Source organism: Erythrolamprus reginae, chromosome Z (assembly GCF_031021105.1).
Source record: "Erythrolamprus reginae isolate rEryReg1 chromosome Z, rEryReg1.hap1, whole genome shotgun sequence".
Classification (NCBI taxonomy): Eukaryota; Metazoa; Chordata; class Lepidosauria; order Squamata; family Dipsadidae; genus Erythrolamprus; species Erythrolamprus reginae.
The window spans coordinates 14,940,943-14,959,620 of NC_091963.1; the positions used below are offsets into that span (position 1 = coordinate 14,940,943).

The 18,678-nt window shown below is 39.4% G+C and overlaps 1 protein-coding gene across 1 annotated transcript in view; it reads right to left on the reverse strand.

Annotated features, from left to right (window-relative positions):
• The window catches only part of ADARB2 (adenosine deaminase RNA specific B2 (inactive)), a 599,017-nt gene that overhangs the window by 177,326 nt on the left and 403,013 nt on the right, over positions 1 to 18,678 (reverse strand). Inside the window, exon 3 of the mRNA XM_070729429.1 lies at positions 6,539 to 6,625. Coding sequence (XP_070585530.1) covers positions 6,539 to 6,625 — 87 coding nt within the window. The remainder of the gene's footprint in view (positions 1 to 6,538; positions 6,626 to 18,678) is intronic.

Consider the following 18,678-nt stretch of genomic DNA (forward strand, 5'->3'; position numbering starts at 1 on the left):
TGTATCCTGTTTCATAGTCCATGGGTGCAGCTTTTTTTAATTATTATTTTTTTAAAAAAAAATCCCATTCTCTGTGTGCTTGGAAGTGTGCTTGCCCTCCCACCCACAGGGTTTATACAGACCTTTATTGCTTCTTCCGAAGCCCAGCTGATCAACTCCGCAGCTGTTTTTTGTGCTCCTTTTCTTGTTTGCAATGCAGAAGGGCTTGATTTGAACTACTTAGCATGGGCTGAAGCCGATTTGCATGCAGCGACCCCTGCATGCACATGAGGGAAGTGAGTATGCATGCATGCAAATATGCACTTCAGTGGCATTGCAAACCAGTGGGTAAGGTAAGTAGAACCCACCCCTGAGCATATTGTAATAAAATATTTTAATAGTCAAAGCAAAAATTTTTCCAATACAACCTAATGACTAATATGAACATTTCCTAATATTAAATCAAATAATAATATGTTTTCCCATGTCCATTAGAAGTCCTCCAGATGAAGCAAAAAGAGGGACAAGATTCCAGAGGGCAGCAACCAAGTGAGAAAAGGTCAACAACAAGGAAAAACTAATTGACCTTGATTGCATTATTGACTTGAGTGCACAGGAGCATGAATTGTAATCAAGTTTTTCAAATAATGGGGAGGTTCTGCATACATGGCAGATGAGCAGTAGAAATGTAAACAGATAGTGCTCCTGATGACTTGACAAATGGACAAAAGTATGGGACAAGTCCAGAATTAGTTAAACTCGCCAATCAATTTCGACTGGCTTCTTATTAACCTAAACCTCATAACAAGTTGAACCACAGGCCTCGGAAACTCCAGCATCAATGCTATCTTCATTCCAATGTCAACAGAAATGTCTTACCTTAACCCAGGGATGTCAAACTCAAGACCCATGGGCTGGATCTGTGGTGGGGTACTTAAATGTAGCCCATGGGGGTGGGCTGAAAACATCAAAACCCTGGCCTGTGGTGTGTCTGCCAGTGAAAATGGAGCTCAGTTTTTGCTGGCAAAGGGCTATTAGAACAATCTAAAAGCAAAACAAAAGGAAAAGTCTTTCTCCTTTTGCATTTGAGCAGGCAAGAAAGGAGAGGAAAGGAGAAAGGGAAAGAGAAAATAAGAAGAAAGAAAGATGGGAAGAGATCAAGGAAGAAAAAATAAGGAAGAGTGAAAGGAAAAAGAAAGGAGAATGAAGAGGGAAGGAAAAGGAAGAAAAGGAAAGAAAGGAATGAAAGAAAGAAAGTAAGTAAGAAAGAAAAAAGAAAGAAAGAAAGAGGGATGGAGGGAGGGAGGGAGGAAGGAAAGGAAGGAAGGAAAGAAGGATGGAAGGAAGGAAGGAAAGGAAGGAAGGAAGGAAAGGAAGGAAGGAAGGAAGGAGATTATAATGAAAGTGAGGGTAGGGTCTCAGAAAAGTCTTGATTTAGCACTTGGCCATCACAAGTGCCCCAACGCAAGTCCCGTGTCCCTGGCCATGCTTGCCCCATGTATCTTTGAAGCCAAAAACAACCCTGATGCAGCCCTCAGTGAAATGCCCATGTTACACCAACACTCCGCAGTCTGCATTGGTTGCTGATCAATTTCCAGTCACAATTCAAAGTGTTGGTTATGACCTTTAAAGCCCTTCATGGCATCGGACCAGAATATCTCTGAGACCGCCTTCTGCCGCACGAATCCCAGCAACCGATTAGGTCCCACAGAGTGGGCCTTCTCCGGGTCCCGTCAACTAAACAATGCCGGTTGGCGGGCCCCAAGGGAAGAGCCTTCTCTGTGGCAGCCCCGACTCTCTGGAACCAGCTCCCCCCAGAGATTAGAACTGCCCCTACCCTCCTTGCCTTTCGTAAACTCCTTAAAACCCACCTTTGTCGTCAGGCATGGGGGAACTGAGACACCTCCCCCGGACCTATTCAATTCAATTTATGTATGGTATGCTTGTATGTATGTTTGCTTAAATAATGGGTTTTTTAAATATTTTAAATTGTAAATTATTAGATTTGTTATGAACTGTTTTATTGTGTTGTGAGCCGCCCCGACTCTATGGAAAGGGGCGGCATACAAATCTAATTAATTAATTAATTAATTGATTAATTAATTAATTAATAAATTAATTAATAATAAATAAATAAAATAAAATAAAATAAAATAGAGTTTGGCCTCAACGTTTTCTGATTTGAAATCCTTTCCATAACAAAAATCTAAGACTATCACTAGCCATGAAGACACCGTCTTAATAATATCTCTAATGGCATGCTAATGCCAAGGTAAATGTTTTATAGCACGGTAAGCAATGCCATAGTAGAATGGCAAGAACATCAATAATGAGAGCGAGTTACTAAAAGCTAACCAACCAGATAAGTAAAATCACAGATCTCAAGGAAGCCTAGCCCAAACCCTATTTTCACCATTGTGCCAAACTACATTTTTATTCTAAAAGTTTATTATCTGAATAGAGCCAGCTTGGCGCAGGGTTAAGGAATTACATGAAACACTATGAATTCTATTCCTGTTTCAGACATAAAGTTAGCTGGATAACTTTGGGACAAACACATCTCTTATTCTTCGGATAGGGGTGTCAAACCCGCGGCCTGCAAAAACAACAAAAAGATATTCCAAGTCCATTATAAAGTTTCTTAGGGCAGACGTGGGTTCCTGCCAGTCTGGAGCAGTTCTCTAGAAGCGGAAGTGGGAATTTCTCCCTGGAGAGACAGCTGGCTGGACGCGCCCCCAAACTGGTACTCCAGCTTGAAATCCATCCACCACAGCCAAATTTACATAAAAATAACCCTCTGTGCATGCGGAAAGCCTCCTGCGCATGCGCAGATGCATTTAACCTGGGAGCAATATGGGCATGTGCACGAGGGTAGCGAGAGCACGCGCGTAAAACCTGGAACTAGTAGCGAAGGTAAGTAGAACCCATCCCTGTCTTAGGGGATGCATACACACCAAAGAATATTTTCTATTTTTGGTGGGGGCAACTTTAGAAGTGAACAAACTTAAGCAACAGACTAAAGGAAGAAAGTGCAAATGCTTCCCAGCTTCTGAAATAGGGAGAAGGGATTATTCACATTGTCATTCTTTTTTCGTGCAATTGTTTGAGGCAGACGCATGTATGATTTACTGGAAGAACTTTTAAAATAGTCTGCAGGGGCATTCATTGGAAAGAGGTGTTAACAGTAGTATGTGGCTCACACGCATATAAAAAGGGAAACATGTCTATTGTACAACACCGTTGTTGTTGTTGTTGCCTCCCCTATGGATACCTAATAATCTCTGAAATTTATTTTGATATAGTATAGCAATAGGATAAAAATAAGCACACAATATTTCTGTAATAGAATGTTTTGATGCTTACGACAAAATGAGAAATTAACTGGAAGGAATACAATTGATCAGAAGGTAAACTTTAAATAATGTTCATAGATGGCGCTCATCAAAAAGTTAGTGGTGTTGCCATCTGACAAAGAAAAAGATCTTGGAATTGTGTCAGATAGCATGAGAAAACATGGATCCAGTGAATATCTGCTGCTAAAAGGCCGATTTGTTCCTTCTCATGGGTCATTAGGAAAGAAATAAAAAACAAAACGGCCAATATTGTATCATAATACCTTCATAAAAATCAATGGTGTGTCTACACTTCGAATACTATCTATGGTTTTGGTGGCTGCACTTCAAAAAGTATGTTGTAATGTTGGAAGAGATGTAGAAAATGATAGAGCGATGCAATTAAGGAAATCCATTCCTTTGTTGTCGCAGGGTACATCTGGAATTCTTTTAAATTAGCATATTAAAGCTTGAACTGTGTATAAACTGAGGGGAAAAATGGCCAAAGGGCCAACCTCAGTCAACAAAACAAGGAAAATATTTTCTCTCTTTTACCCAAAGCTACAGTATGTGCTTAGAAATGCTGCCCCTAGAGGCAAACTGGGAGAAAACTGTACAACAAGGATCCTTAGTGCTCAATAATTAGTGTGCAGGATTGCAGGCAAACTCTGCCCACTGCCAACAGTTCAGTTCTAACCTGTGCAAGATTGACTCAGCCTTCCATCTTTCTGAGGTCAGTAAAACGGAGACCCAATTGTTGGGGGCAATTTGTTGATTCTATAAATTGCTTAGAGAGGGTTGAAAAGCAACATATAAGTCTAACTCCGATTGCTACTTTAGAAACATAGAAACATAGAAGACTGATGGCAGAAAAAGACCTCATGATCCATCTAGTCTGCCCTTATACTATTTTCTGTATTTTATCTTGGGATGGATATATGTTTATCCCAGGCATGTTTAAATTCAGTTACTGTGGATTTATCTACCACGTCTGCTGGAAGTTTGTTCCAAGGATCTACTACTCTTTCAGAAAAATAATATTTTCTCACGTTGCTTTTGATCTTTCCCCCAACTAACTTCAGATTGTGTCTCCTTGTTCTTGTGTTCACTTTCCTATTAAAAACACTTCCCTCCTGGACCTTATTTAACCCTTTAACATATTTAAATGTTTCGATCATGTCCCCCCTTTTCCTTCTGTCCTCCAGACTATACAGATTGAGTTCATTATCTCTTTCCTGATACGTTTTATGCTTAAGATCTCCTACCATTCTTGTACCTGTTGGACCCGTTCAATTTTGTCAATACCTTTTTGTAGGTGAGGTCTCCAGAACTGAACACAGTATTCCAAATGTGGTCTCACCAGCGCTCTACACAGCGGGATCATAATCTCCCTCTTCCTGCTTGTTATACCTCTAGCTATGCAGCCAGGCATCCTACTTGCTTTCCCTACCGCCTGACTGCACTTTGAAGCTTGGGCATTTGGAAAAAGGGGGCAGACCGTTATATGAGTTTTTGCTGTGATCAAATATTGCATCACTTGCATCACAAATGCATTGTATTAAATAATTTGTGTTGGATGCCTCCACAATTGAGTTAATTACATAATGTGTATTTTTGAACAAATCAATCATAGTTGTAAAGAGGTGCAAAGACAATCTATAAGGGTGGTCTTAGACAGATATCATGGATATAATGTGTGCACCTGCGGCCTGCCAAATGGAGATTTACACACTTGCTTCCCACCTTAGTACCAGTCCATGGACCAGGATTTGGATAATCCTGATACAAGGAACAGAGTGAGAAGAGGTTTCACTGCCACCAATTTACTGCCATACTTGAAAATCATGAATTTCACTTCAAAGCCAATCTTCAGATATGTAAGTTCTTTATCAGGACTTGGGTTTCATCCCAGCTACTATATCAACAGGATTACCAAATTTTTTCCTTTGCTTGATTTGTGACTTGTATGGTTAAAATTTATATTGACTGGTTCCTAATATGATGATTGTTCAAGCCACTCCCACCTGGTCACATGGCCGGCAATCCACTCCTACCCAAGTCACGTGACCATCAATCCACACCCACAAAATAAGCCACACCCAGAGTGTGGCAATAAAATTTTTGGCTGCCCATTACTGCTCCATTGCCATATCCTGAATGAAACCAATATTTAACTTGAATACAGTTGTGGTCCTTCTTTATACAGGATTCAGTCTAAAAAGACCAAATTAGAGAATGATTCCATAGTGGTTATTAAATGAAAGATTAACTATCCACATAAAAGCAAAGACTTCTCAGTCTTTATTCCTGGTTTTCTTAACAAAAATATGAAAAAGCTTTATTGTTACTTTCTTTTGGGACTATTTTAATCACCAAGTCTACATTCCGGGAATTTCTCAATGGTTTCCCATCCAGGTATTAGGTAACATCATTAATGCTAGTGAGTGAAAGGTTTGGGTCAGTGAAAGGATTTGATTGCTTATTTGAACCTGGATTATCATTAAGTGTTGTATCTCATGATTCTCAATGAACTTATCTTTTCTTTTATGTATACTGATAGTATATGTACCAAGACAAATTCCTTGTGTGTCCAATCACACTTCACCAATAAAATTCTATTCTATTCTATTCTATTCTATTCTACTCTACCCTGCCCTGCCCTGCCCTGCCCAGCCCTGCCCTGCCCTGCCCTACCCTACCCTACTCTACCCTACTCTAATTTTGATGAGGCTATGAGTTTTTCTGGCAGTATTTCAAACAAATGCAAATCTATGTTCTTACCTGCAGGACTCTTAAACATGATAGTTTAATATAAGGAAATGAAACATTTTTCAGTTCTGAACACTAATATTGCTATAAAAGGATGTTACATATCTCCCTATCTCCCCAGGCCTTTCATGAACACATTCACATTCTACATACATACATTGCATATATATTTTCTCAGTCCCAAACAGGCAAAAATAATGTTGAACAAGCCACTGTAGATCACTATAAACAAACTGACTTAACATTAAAAGATTCAGCAGAAAAACAGATTTACTTGCACTTCATTTAAAATTTCAAAGATGGACTCTACTATTTCTCATTTCAGGGAAAAGTAAGATATACAGTACATGTGATAGCTGTGAACTGCTTTTTGCAGTGAGATAGGCGGTATTTAAAATTAATAAATGAAAAATAAAGGACTTCTATCTGATCCACATGAAGAAGATTAAAGTGCTTACTTAAATTCTCCTCATTTTCCATGTTTGCTGCTGAAGGATTCAAATATTTGAGGGGTGCAATGAAAGTTGACAAAATGCTTCCCTTTTCTGTAAGGAGACAAAAGAACAGAACAAACATACTTATGAAATCTGAGGGTTTTTTTTCCTACCCTAAAATCCTTGGAAATGGCTAAGGAAATAAAGTTTATTTTTTTATATCCATTCTATATTCATATCCAATTAATACATAACTTAAATCATCGAACCAACTTACCTTTATTATTAGCATTTCTCATTTTTAGTGGAGAGGTGGAAATCTGCATTTATTTTGTTCCATTGTTGTTGTTGTTAAATAATAATAATAATAATAATAATAATAATAATAATAATAATAATAATAAAAATAGCAAAGAACTGATGGGATCATAAGCCCGAAAAAGTGGTCGAAAATGAGCAAGCAAAACTACTGTGGGACTTCCGACTTCAGACTGACCGAATTCTGAAGCATTAAAAACCAGACATCCTGATTGTGGAGAAAAAGAAAGTATGGGTCATCGACATCGCAATCTCGGGGACAGCAGAATTGAGGAGAAGCAGCTAGAGAAATTAGTGAAATATGAAGATCTAAAAATCGAGCTGCAACGACTCTGGCATAAGCCAGTGAAAGTGATCCCAGTGGTACTTGGCACACTGGGCGCAGTGCCAAAGGATCTCAGCGGACATTTGAAAACCATTGGAATTGACAAAATCTCCATCTGTCAATTGCAAAAGGCCACTTTACTGGGATCGGCAAACATAATTCGCTGCTATATCACGCAGTCCTAGGTGCTTGGGAAGCGCCCGACTGGTGATGGAATACGAAATCCAGTATAGTGATCTCGTTTGCTGTGTTGTATTGACATTAATAATAATAATAATAATAATAATAATAATAATAATAATAATATGTATAATTTATAATTTGTATATTAATTTGCATGCCGTCCCTCTCCAAAGAGGTATTTGGTATTTAAACATCTGAGAAGGGAAATTAAGCTAGGCAATCTGCTACTCTAAAGAAAGATGGAATATGTAGATGGAATGTTAATTGCTAATCAATTTTAGATTAACTAGAATTAAATGTTAAGTGCAGAAGAATAAACATTTAAGTGCCCAAGTTTAGAAATTCTATACCATGTTGTAATCTGCCTACCTTCCAATTACATGCTGAAGTATGTAATTCTTTCAGCCTGCAGTTGCCTCCGTTGCAGGGGTAGGCAGCAGGCAGGACAGGGTGGAACGCAGTTCCACCAGTGGAAATTTATTTATTTATTTATTTATTGGATTTGTATGCCGCCTCTTTCCAAGGACTCGGGGCAGCTCACAACATAAATGAAGCTGTATGCCCAGATCCAGCTAACCATCCCACCCTCCCACCCTCCTCCTCCTCCTCCTCGGAAGGATACTGCAAAATCTCCATTCCCACACTACTCACGGGAGAAGGATATTCCAAAATCTCCATTCCCACTTCATTCTGGGGCCAGCCAGAGGTGGCATTTGCTGCATCTCTGAATTACTCAAAATTTCCACTACTTTTTGATCTGAGCCCAACATTTGATAACACAAATGATACATGAATCCAATAAAGACGTAGATGGCATCAGTGAATACTCAAACATGGCAATCAGAAATAATCAAAACTTTTTGAAGAAAATAGTATCATATAAGATAAAGTAAAGGTTCCCCTGCACAAGTGTGCTAGTCTTTTTTGGCTCTAAGGGGCAGTGCTCATCTCTGCTTCTAAGTCAAAGAGCCAGTGCTATCCTAAAATGTCTCCATGATCAAGTGGCCAGGATGACTAAGTATCAAAGGTGCATAGAGCACTGTTACCTTCTGTTCTGTCTGGGTCCCTCCAGCAAACACCAACCCAAAAAGAGAATCCAGACACACTGGTAAAAATCAAAGGCAGTTTATAGAATTCAAAGCAAACACAGGTAACAGAAAATGTCCTTTCAAACAGGAACACGCTGAAACTTCAAAGATGTTTCACGAAGGCCATGAAGTAAAACAGGATTCTTGCTGTCAAAACAATGCTGGAGATAACAAACATGCGCCTCCCCCAAGTCTTCCAGTCTTCTAGGCCACAAGCCAGGATCAGAGACGCCGAGAAGCAAAGCAGGGTCGCAGAACTTCCAGTTGATAATGCTCCACATGGCTGAAAGGGCGTGCCTGCCTTTTAAACCCTGCTGAGGAGAACCACACCCAAACCCAGCTGTTGCCAATTCAGTGATGCCAATACCTTTCTAATTGGTCCCGTCTCTGAGCTGCACGTCGCTGTCTCATATCAATTATAGCCTGTGCTTCCTCATCCAATGAGGCCAGGCTACTGGCTGGGGAGAGCCCCCCCCCGGGGCTCTCAGGCTGCTCCCCCTCATCCTCTTCCTGACTTTCCTCTCCCCTATCTGCCTGGTCCTCCCCCTCCTGTTCACTGTCCTCCTCCTCCGGGCCTGGATCCATCAGAGACGCAGCCGGTCCCTGAGGAGCCTCAGGCTGAATCACAACACCTTCCCACCAAAGTGGTCCCTATTTTTCTACTTGCATTTTTTTCGTGTTTTCAAACTGTTAGGTTGGCAGAATCTGGGACAATTAATGGGAACTCACCCTGTTATGCAGAGCTAGGGATTCGAACCGCTGAACTGCCGATCTTCTGATCGACAAGCTCAACATCTTACTCACTGAGCCACCGCGTCACCCAATGTCATATATACTCCATGAAATGCATGAACATAACAACCCTAACAGATTTACCCAAGAGAAGGGGATTTAGCTTTGGCTCCACCACAGAAAAGGCTTCCCAGCTTCTAAATCACAGTCCATCTTAAACTTAGGAGAAATTCTTAAGGGAGATATTAGGTTATGCTAAGTCACAGCTGTTCAGTAAGAGCTACAATAACATCACATGCATCGTGTTGCCATAATGCAGATGTGTATTACAATCCTCAACTTATGATCGGTTAGTTAGCAACTGGTCAAAGTTACAACGAGCTTCTCCAGAGCTACTTACGACCCAATTTCACGTAGTTGTATTTTGGATGCTTAGTAACCAGTCTGTGGTTTATAAACGGTTTGCAAAATCCCATGGCAATGTAATGTGATTTTCAGCATTTTTCTTTTTTTGCCGGAAACTGGTTTTTCAGGCAAATGCCCATTGGATACAATGGGTTTATTTAATGACTGTGGCATTCACTTAAAACCCAAGCACGATCGCATGGTGATCAGCTTAATGACAGCTTCATCCTACAACTATAATTTCAGGCTCAATTGCAGATGACTTACCTCCCCTTGCCCCCTGCAGCTGTCTAATTCAAGATTGCTATGTTGCAATGAGAAGCTGTGACAGTGTTGTGTACTAATTAATTGATCAATTTAGTAATTTACTAACAACTTTACCAGTAGGGTTTTGGGTTTTTTTTGCTAATAATGACCAATTTCACAAAATAAAAACAGCATTTATTCTGATTATTTTAGAAATAATTAGGACACATACTTTTGAACATTCATGTTTCCTTTTTCAAAGCATCAAACAAAGCCTCCAAGTATAAAAGTAAAAGTAGGATCAAATACTTTTTAAGTACTTGAGGGAATCAAATATTTTTAAGTACTTTTTCAAATACTTTTTAAGTACTTGGTCGATTGCTATGACCACTAAAGTTGGATTGCTGAGAAATGCATAGTTAGATATAATCCTCACTCAAGATGAAGGTGTTTTAGGAAGTAATAATCACTCTAGATATTTTATCTCTTTGTGACCTGTGGCTGAGCAACCGAAGAGGAAAACACTCTTGAAACTAAATAAAATAGTTTCTAAATCTAATTTTAGTACCCTGAACCAGATTTCAGATTGATTTCCATGGAATCTAATAAGCTCCTCCACACATACTTTGCCTTTCTTATTGAAAACATGTCTTGTGCATTAGAATTCTTCTTCGTTTTCCCCCTTTAACTTATTTCATTTTGCTGTTTATTAGAAGTAATGTAACGTATTGTACTACATGCCATAAGTGGTGGTTAATTTTCAAGCTGGCTTGGAGTAGGTGGTTAGGAAATGCTGAAGGACTAGTGGGATATGTTTATTGAAATACCTATTTACATTCATTTGTAGAAACTGTTGCTAAAATGCACTTTGCAAATATGTAGTGGGTTGCTAAGAGCTGCAGGAATGTGCACGATAGAAAGCAATAATGTACCAGATGTGCAAACCTCGAAATCATTTCCCCATTATGGTCAGCAGCCTGCCTTCATGTAAAACTCAGTTATCTACAAAATTATCCCTTCTGAGTTTTCCAATAGTCTCGCAAGAGACTATTGGAATATCTCCGAGACCGCCTTCTGCCGCACGAATACCAGCGACCGATTAGGTCCCACAGAGTGGGCCTTCTCCGGGTCCCGTCAACTAAACAATGTCGGTTGGCGGGCCCCAGGGGAAGAGCCTTCTCTGTGGCGGCCCCGACTCTCTGGAACCAACTTCCCCCAGAGATTAGAACTGCCCCTACTCTCCCTGCCTTCCGTAAACTCCTTAAAACCCACCTTTGTCGTCAGGCATGGGGGAACTGAAACACCTCCCCCGGGCATGTACAATTTATGTATGGTATGTTTGTGTGTGTGTTTGTTAGCAAAATGGGGTTCTTTTTTAAATATTTTAAATTATATTTGGATTTGTTATGAATTGTTGTGTCGTGCTGTGAGCCGCCCCGAGTCTGCGGAGAGGGGCGGCATACAAATCTAAATAATAAATAAATAAATAAATAAGATTCTAATAGGACTAGAGAGGAAATACAGATATTACTTTTTTTCCCCATGAATGAGAATTGACCTGAGATATTCTGCTGCCAGAGGCTTAGCAATAATTTGCACTTCTCTTCATCAAGATGAATATCCCAGGCTTTTTCAAGTTATTTTAATATTTGATTCAAAAATCTGGCACTTTCTTTCCTTGACATTAAAAATACAACACTATTGAATTAGATAATAATCAACAATTTGCTGTCTTAAAAGATCAAATTGTATGTTTGACCTTGCTTTGCTCATTTGTTGTTGGAAAGTGTCCACTGATTTTCTTCATCAAACTTTCAGTTGCAAATTCATTCAGCTCTGTAGAAGATTTGTTGCAATGATGTGGATAAAAAATATGTGACGACTCTATCAGTTAAAATCATAAACTGAAATTTATAAAGAAGCTAAAGAAAGTAGAAGATCAATGAAGTTTCAAGTTTCTTTTTCCTGTGGCATATTCATTATTGACAGATCTAAAGCCCTGGATGGAGTTAGGGTAATACCAAACCCCCACAGTGAGCAAGATCAAGGAAACAAGAATGATAGAGATATCTGCAAGGCATCTGTAATCCTAGTCTGAGTAAATACAGAATCTTGACAACCATAAGCGTAATTTTCCAGCCACGGATATAATGAGTTAATTAAGGCGGAGTCTCTTTGAAGCAACTTCTCCAGATTTCTCACAAGCAATTTTAGGGATAGAAGTGCACCCATCTTGACAAAATATAGATGGATCACTTTGCTTTGTAGAGCTTTTGTATTTTATTAATTCATTCTACTCTGTATTCTGTTATCAACCATCTGTAAATTTATTCCGGGTTTATGTGTAAATCTTGACTCTCCAGGCACTAACACATTATTCTTGGAAAGAGTACTCTGCAAATTTTCACAGATATCATTCAAGTAGATTAATTTCTTTAGTGCAGACTAGAATGAGCATAGAAGGGCTGCTCATTTAACACAGAAAAGTATTTTTCTACCATCTATCATCTGTCTGTCTGTCTGTCTGTCTGTCTGTCTGTCTGTCTGTCTGTCTGTCTGTCTGTCTGTCTGTCTGTCTGTCTGTCTATCTATCTATCTATCTATCTATCTATCTATCTATCTATCTATCTATCTATCTATCTATCTATCATCACTAGTGTTGGGCGAACCAAACTTGCAAAGTTCGGGCTTGTGCCAAACTTTGCAGTGTTCGGCATGCTGAACCCGAATTTGTTAAAAAGTTTGGGTAAAGTTCGGGTTCAGCGCTTGCTCGCTGCAAGCAAAAGGAGGTGGGAAATCCCATGATGGGACTCCGGGGGCGGGGCTTTGACATCACAGAGACTACTTCCTGACCGGCCAAAATGGGGAGGAAGGAGTCTCTGTGATGTCAAAGCCCCGCCCCCAGAATCCCATCATGGGATGCGAAGCTGTGCGTGCCCCAGGAACCCATTTTCCCTATTGGAATGCTGTCCCTCCCTGTCTCTCCAGGAACCCAATACTGCCTTGGTTGCTAAAAATAATATATTGCCATCTCGGGATTACTTATTGGGCAGGCATCTTCTGTTAGTGCACATTTCAAGACCATTATTCTATTTTAAGCTTAAAAGAGACTGAAGATTATGGCATGCACTTCAGAAAGCTGGTATTGTTTTGCTCTTCAGGGATACAATTATATATAATCAGAACCTTATTAGAAAAGGTTATTTGTCTTCTAATTAATAGCATCTGCATCAATTGGTTTCCTGCTACCATATGCTTAAAATGATAGCTATGCTGCATATCTACCAGGTTGACAATATAAATCTGATATGGAGCTTTGCTTGTAAATTGAAATCCTGCTGAAATGTTGATTTGTACATTATGATGTAAGTCAGCACTGTTGTACACACATTAATTGGATGCACTTTTATCTTATAGAAGATTCAGCAGATGGCAACAATTGGTCAATCTTGTATAGACTGGGAAGTTAAACAGTATTAAAGTTGCTTAGTACTTGAATGGAAAACCTCTAGGAAATTCTAGAGTTGTAGACCAAAATGGTGTTGCAAAACAATCACAGAACAAACCATTGTCAAATCTTTTTCACATTGTTACCAAATTCCCTGTATATATTTACCACTCGAAATAGAATACCCTATGAGACTAGACTTTCAATCCTGGGCCTAGAAAGTTTAGAACTAAGACGCCTTAAACAAGATCTAAGTATTGCCCACAAAATCATATGATGCAACATCCTGCCTGTCGGCGACTACTTCAGCTTCAACCACAACAACACAAGAGCACACAACAGATTTAACCTTAATATTAACCGCTCCAAACTTGACTGTAAAAAATATGACTTCAGTAACCGAGTTGTTGAAGCGTGGAACTCATTACCGGACTCCATAGTGTCATCCCCAAACCCCCAACACTTTACCCTTAGATTATCTACGTTTGACCTATCCAGATTCCTAAGAGGTCAGTAAAGGGCGAGTACAAGTGCACTAGAGTGCCTTCTGTCCCCTGTCCTATTGCTCTCCTATATCTCCTATGCCTTTCTTCTATTCCTATATCTCTTCTTCTATTCTTTCATTGATATGTTCTATTACCTTATCTTCTTTTCTATTATTTCTTAGATATATTTTACTATGAGTATCTCCTCTATAACCTTCATCGTGTATTTTACTATGTCTATATAGATATATACCCACTAAAACCCTCATTGTGTTGGACAATATAAATAAATAAATATATAAATAAATAAATAAATAAATAAAGTTAAATTTGATTTGAGAACATTTTGCTTCTTTACTTTCAGAATGTTCAATATTTGATTTTATGGAAACAGAACGTACATTTATGGTGTGATTATTCATAACAAAGAACTCCCAACCATATCATCTATAACGTATGTATAAAATATATGTAGAAAGGCAGGTGAAATTGAGATCCAAACACAAATATCACAACTTAATCTTCTACGCAATTCTTCTATTTGTCTCTAGTTTTAAAATTTAAAAAATCTAGAAAGGCTGTCCAATAAAAGCTGACTCACTATTTCTTTTCTCTTGAAAGGCAAAGTAAATGATTAATGATTAAAAGCTCTCTGTTTAATCCTGTATCTACTAGAAACTGGGTGAGATTTGATCTTCTCTTATAATGCATATTTAACCTTAATCCTCTCTAACCTCTGCTTTATAGCATGAGTTGATCTTTTAGTGCTCATTCCATTCCAGGATTCTCTTACAAGCACAGAAAAACTGTGCATTTTTAGAGGAGTTACATCGGTTTAATAAGGGTGAGGGCAGTATGACAATAGCTTTGGTCAGCCACTTTATATTAACAAGGAAAGCCTGGGTGAAAATGTTATTCAAAGCAAGGGGTGGGTCATGTTCAACCTAAGATGCTTAGTTATTTGTTTTGCATCCATATAATTGCCGGGTACAGAAACTCTGGAGAAGGTGCAAAAAAGAGCAACCAAAATGATTAGGGGACTCGAAACCAAGACTTACGAAGAGAGATTGAGAGAACTGGGCATGGACAGCCTAGAAAAAAGAAGGTCTAGAGGGGACATGATAGCAGTTTACAGATACTTGAGGGGTTGCCACGGTGAGGAGGGGGTCTCTTTATTCCCCAGGGCACCAGAGGGCCGGATGAGGAACAATGGTTGGAAGCTGACCAAGGAGAGATTCAACCTGGAAATAAGGAAGAACTTCCTGATGGTCAGAGCGATCAACCAATGGAACTGCCTGCCAGGGGAGGTGGTGAACTCCCCAACTCTGGACACCTTCAAGAGGAGATTGGACTTCCATTTGGCTGGGGTGCTGTAGGGTTTCCTGCTCAGGCAGGGGGTTGGACTCGATGACCTAACGGTCCCTTTCAACTCTATTAAGAGTTAAACTCTATTAAATAAAATAAATAAATAAATAAATGAAGCCAACACTTTCTGCTTTGCAATGATCCTGTTGTAGATTGTGGCTACTTTTCTTAAATAAGGAGCAAAGATAAGCACATTGAGATAGGTTCTAAGCAGAGGGCACCATCATACAATGAATTTCCACCACTCCCAGATCAGACCTACACCCCTCTGCTTGTGTGTTCTTGTCTTTAATATGCAGCAGAGCACATTATTTTCCAAGTTTAGTATTATCCAAGTATCATTATCAAAGCATAATGTGCCAACCAGTGTTGCAGAAGAGAAGGAGACCAATGCAAACAAGATGAAATGCTTATTGTTGGTAATGACCTATAAAGCCCTTCATGGCATCAGACCAGAATACCTTCGGAACCGCCTTCTGCCACATGAATCCCAGCGAAGAACTAGGTCCCACAGAGTTGGCATTCTCCGGATCCCGTCAACAAAACACTGCCCTCTGGAACCAACTCCCCACGGAGATTAGAACTGCCCCCATCCTTCTTGCCTTTCGTAAGCTATTAAAAACCCACCTATATCGTCAGGCATGAGGAAGCTGAGCCCCTGGGTTATATTATTTATGTATGGTATGAGTGTGTTGCATGGTTTTTAAATAATGGGTTTTAGACTTCTTTTAATGTATTAGATTTGTTACATGGTTGTTATTGTTGTGAGCTGCCCCATGTTTTCGGAGAGGGGCGGCATACAAATCTAATAAATTGTTATTGTTATTGTTGTTGTTATTGTTGTTGTTATTGTTATTGTTGTTGTTATTATTGTTGTTGTTCAGATTTGTATACCGCCCCTCTCCGAAGACTCGGGGCGGCTCACAACAACAATAAAACAGTGTGACAATGTAAACAAATCTAATATTTAAAAAGCGCCTAAAAACCCCATCATTTAAAAACCATGCAACACATGCATACCATACATAAAAATATATAAGCCTGGGGGAGATGTCTCATGTTTATTTTTACATGAAAGGACCGCCCTTTGCTTGCAGCGCCGCTGCGCTGTCCTTTTTCGTAAAAATAACAATGTTTATTTTTACGTGAAGACTTCATTTTGAAGGAGCTGGGGAATCCCTCCCACAAAGAGATTCTGGGGGCGGAGCTTTGTCGTCACCGGTAGGTTGCTAAGGATGCCAACGTGATCACTTCCTGGATTCTGGATATTATTATTATTATTATTATTATTATTATTATTAGTAGTAGTAGTAGTAGTAGTAGTAGTATCAAGAAGAGAGGAGGAGCCAAGGTCAAGAATAATAAATATTTCAGGTAAGGAAAAACAATAATTTCTTAAAAAAGAATTGTATTACAATTAGGGGTGGATTGCTATTACCGGCTGCTACTAGTGCGCTATACGTGGAGCTTCAGTTGTCTCACATATGCATGTCTACCCCCTGTGTAATTTTGCTTCTGCACATGTGCAGGAAGCAAAAATGGCTGAAATCTTGCGAGGGGACGAGTGTGCAAGCGAGATTTTGGTGATTTTTCTTTGCTTCTGTGCATGCGCAGAAGCAAAAATGCACTGAACTTTCTCATGCATACTCGTCCTCTCACAAGATTTTGCTTCTGCGCATGCGTACAAAGCAAGAAATATGAAAAATTAAAGAAAAAAAAGATGGCAGCGCCCATAGGATTGGCACCAGGGTTGTTGCTTGCAAATTGCGTGATCTGGCAGTGCATATTTGGCTACCACACCAGTAGCAATCCATCCCTGATTACAATGACATCTATAACATCACTGAAGATTAAAACAGAAGGAGAAACAAGGGAAATATTCCAAAACTCTTTGAACTGAGGAGGAGTCTATATCTACGAAGATCAAAGCTGAGTAGGCCAGGGAATTTTGTGTGACTCTATAGACAAAGTTGGACTTTGAAGAAGCAGGATAGAAAGAGTACTGACACTTCTGAGCTTGGAAGAATTCATGGGAATACTATGATTAGTCAAGAAAACAAACAAATGCATCACATAACAGATCTACCCAAAATGTGATTTGAGACAAGTGATTAAACACAAATTATCCTATTTTTGCTCTATTATGCAAAGACCTAGATTTCTTGAAAACTCTATAATGCTGGGGAAGATGGAAGGAAATAGAAAAAGACAGTTGGGGATAGATCAAAGATAATAATGAGATGTCTGCATTTTTGTCCTTTTACACTGTTCCAAAATCCATCTTGAATGTAATCAAAGTCAATACATTTTCATAAGGTGCTGAAGATACTGCTGAATTTCAACCTTATAAACACAAACAACAGGACACACAATTTGTTCCTGAGACAATCTGGATTACCTAGAGAATTTGGAGACTGATTGGAGATTTGGATAAATAAAAAATTCATAGAGCATTGCCTCCAGGTTACTGAAGATAACTGTTTACTGAAGATTGTGATATTTTGTGGCAAAATTCCCATCTTTAAAGAGAAAGAAAAAATTACTACCAGATGAGACACTACCACTACATTCAGCCTTAAAACCAGTAGATGTTTGTTTTTATATATATAAAAATAAAATGATTATTGCAAAAGTACATATGCAAACAAAAACATTATGAAATACAATATATATAAATATTAATATACTGCATAACGTTTTGACATATGTACATTTGCAATAATCATTTTAAAAATGACCTTTTTATATATATATTTTTTTGTGCGTATTTGTATACAGTAATACCTTGTCTTACGAACTTAATTGGTTCTGGAATGAGGTTCTTAAGGTGAAACGTTTGTAAGACGAAACAATGTTTCCCATAGGAATAAATGAAAAAGCAATTAATGCGTGTAAGCCCAAAACTCACCCCTTTTGCCAGCCAAAGTGCCCGTTTTTGTGCTGTTGGGATTTCTCTGAGGCTCCCCTCCATGGGAAACCCCACCTCCGGACTTCTGTGTTTTTATGATGCTGCAGGGGAATCCCAGCAGGGGAATCCCAGTATCGCAAAAATGAGCGCTTCGCTGGCAACAGAAGTCCGGAGGTGGGGTTTCCAGCTAGGGGAGCATCAGGGGAATCCCAGCAACGCAAAAACACCAAAATCCTTGAAACCCCACCTCCGGACCTCTGTGTTTTTGCAATGCTGCGATTTCACTGAGGCTCCCCTCGCTGGGAAACCCCACCTCCGGACTTCCGTTGCCAGTGAAGCGTCCATTTTTGCACTGCTGGGATTCCCTGCTGGGATTCCCATGCAGCATCACAAAAACACGGAAGTCTGGAGGTGGGGTTTCCCATGGAGGGGAGCCTCAGGGAAATCCCAGCAGCGCAAAAATGGGTGCTTCACTGGCAACGGAAGTCCGAAGGTGGGGCATCCCAGCACTGGCGGTGGGTTTGTAAGGTGAAAATAGTTTGTAAGAAGAGGCAAAAAAATCTTAAATCCCAGGTTTGTATCTCGAAAAGTTTGTATGATGAGGTGTTTGTAAGACGAGGTATCACTGTACTTACTTTTGCAATAGTTATGTGTCTGTATG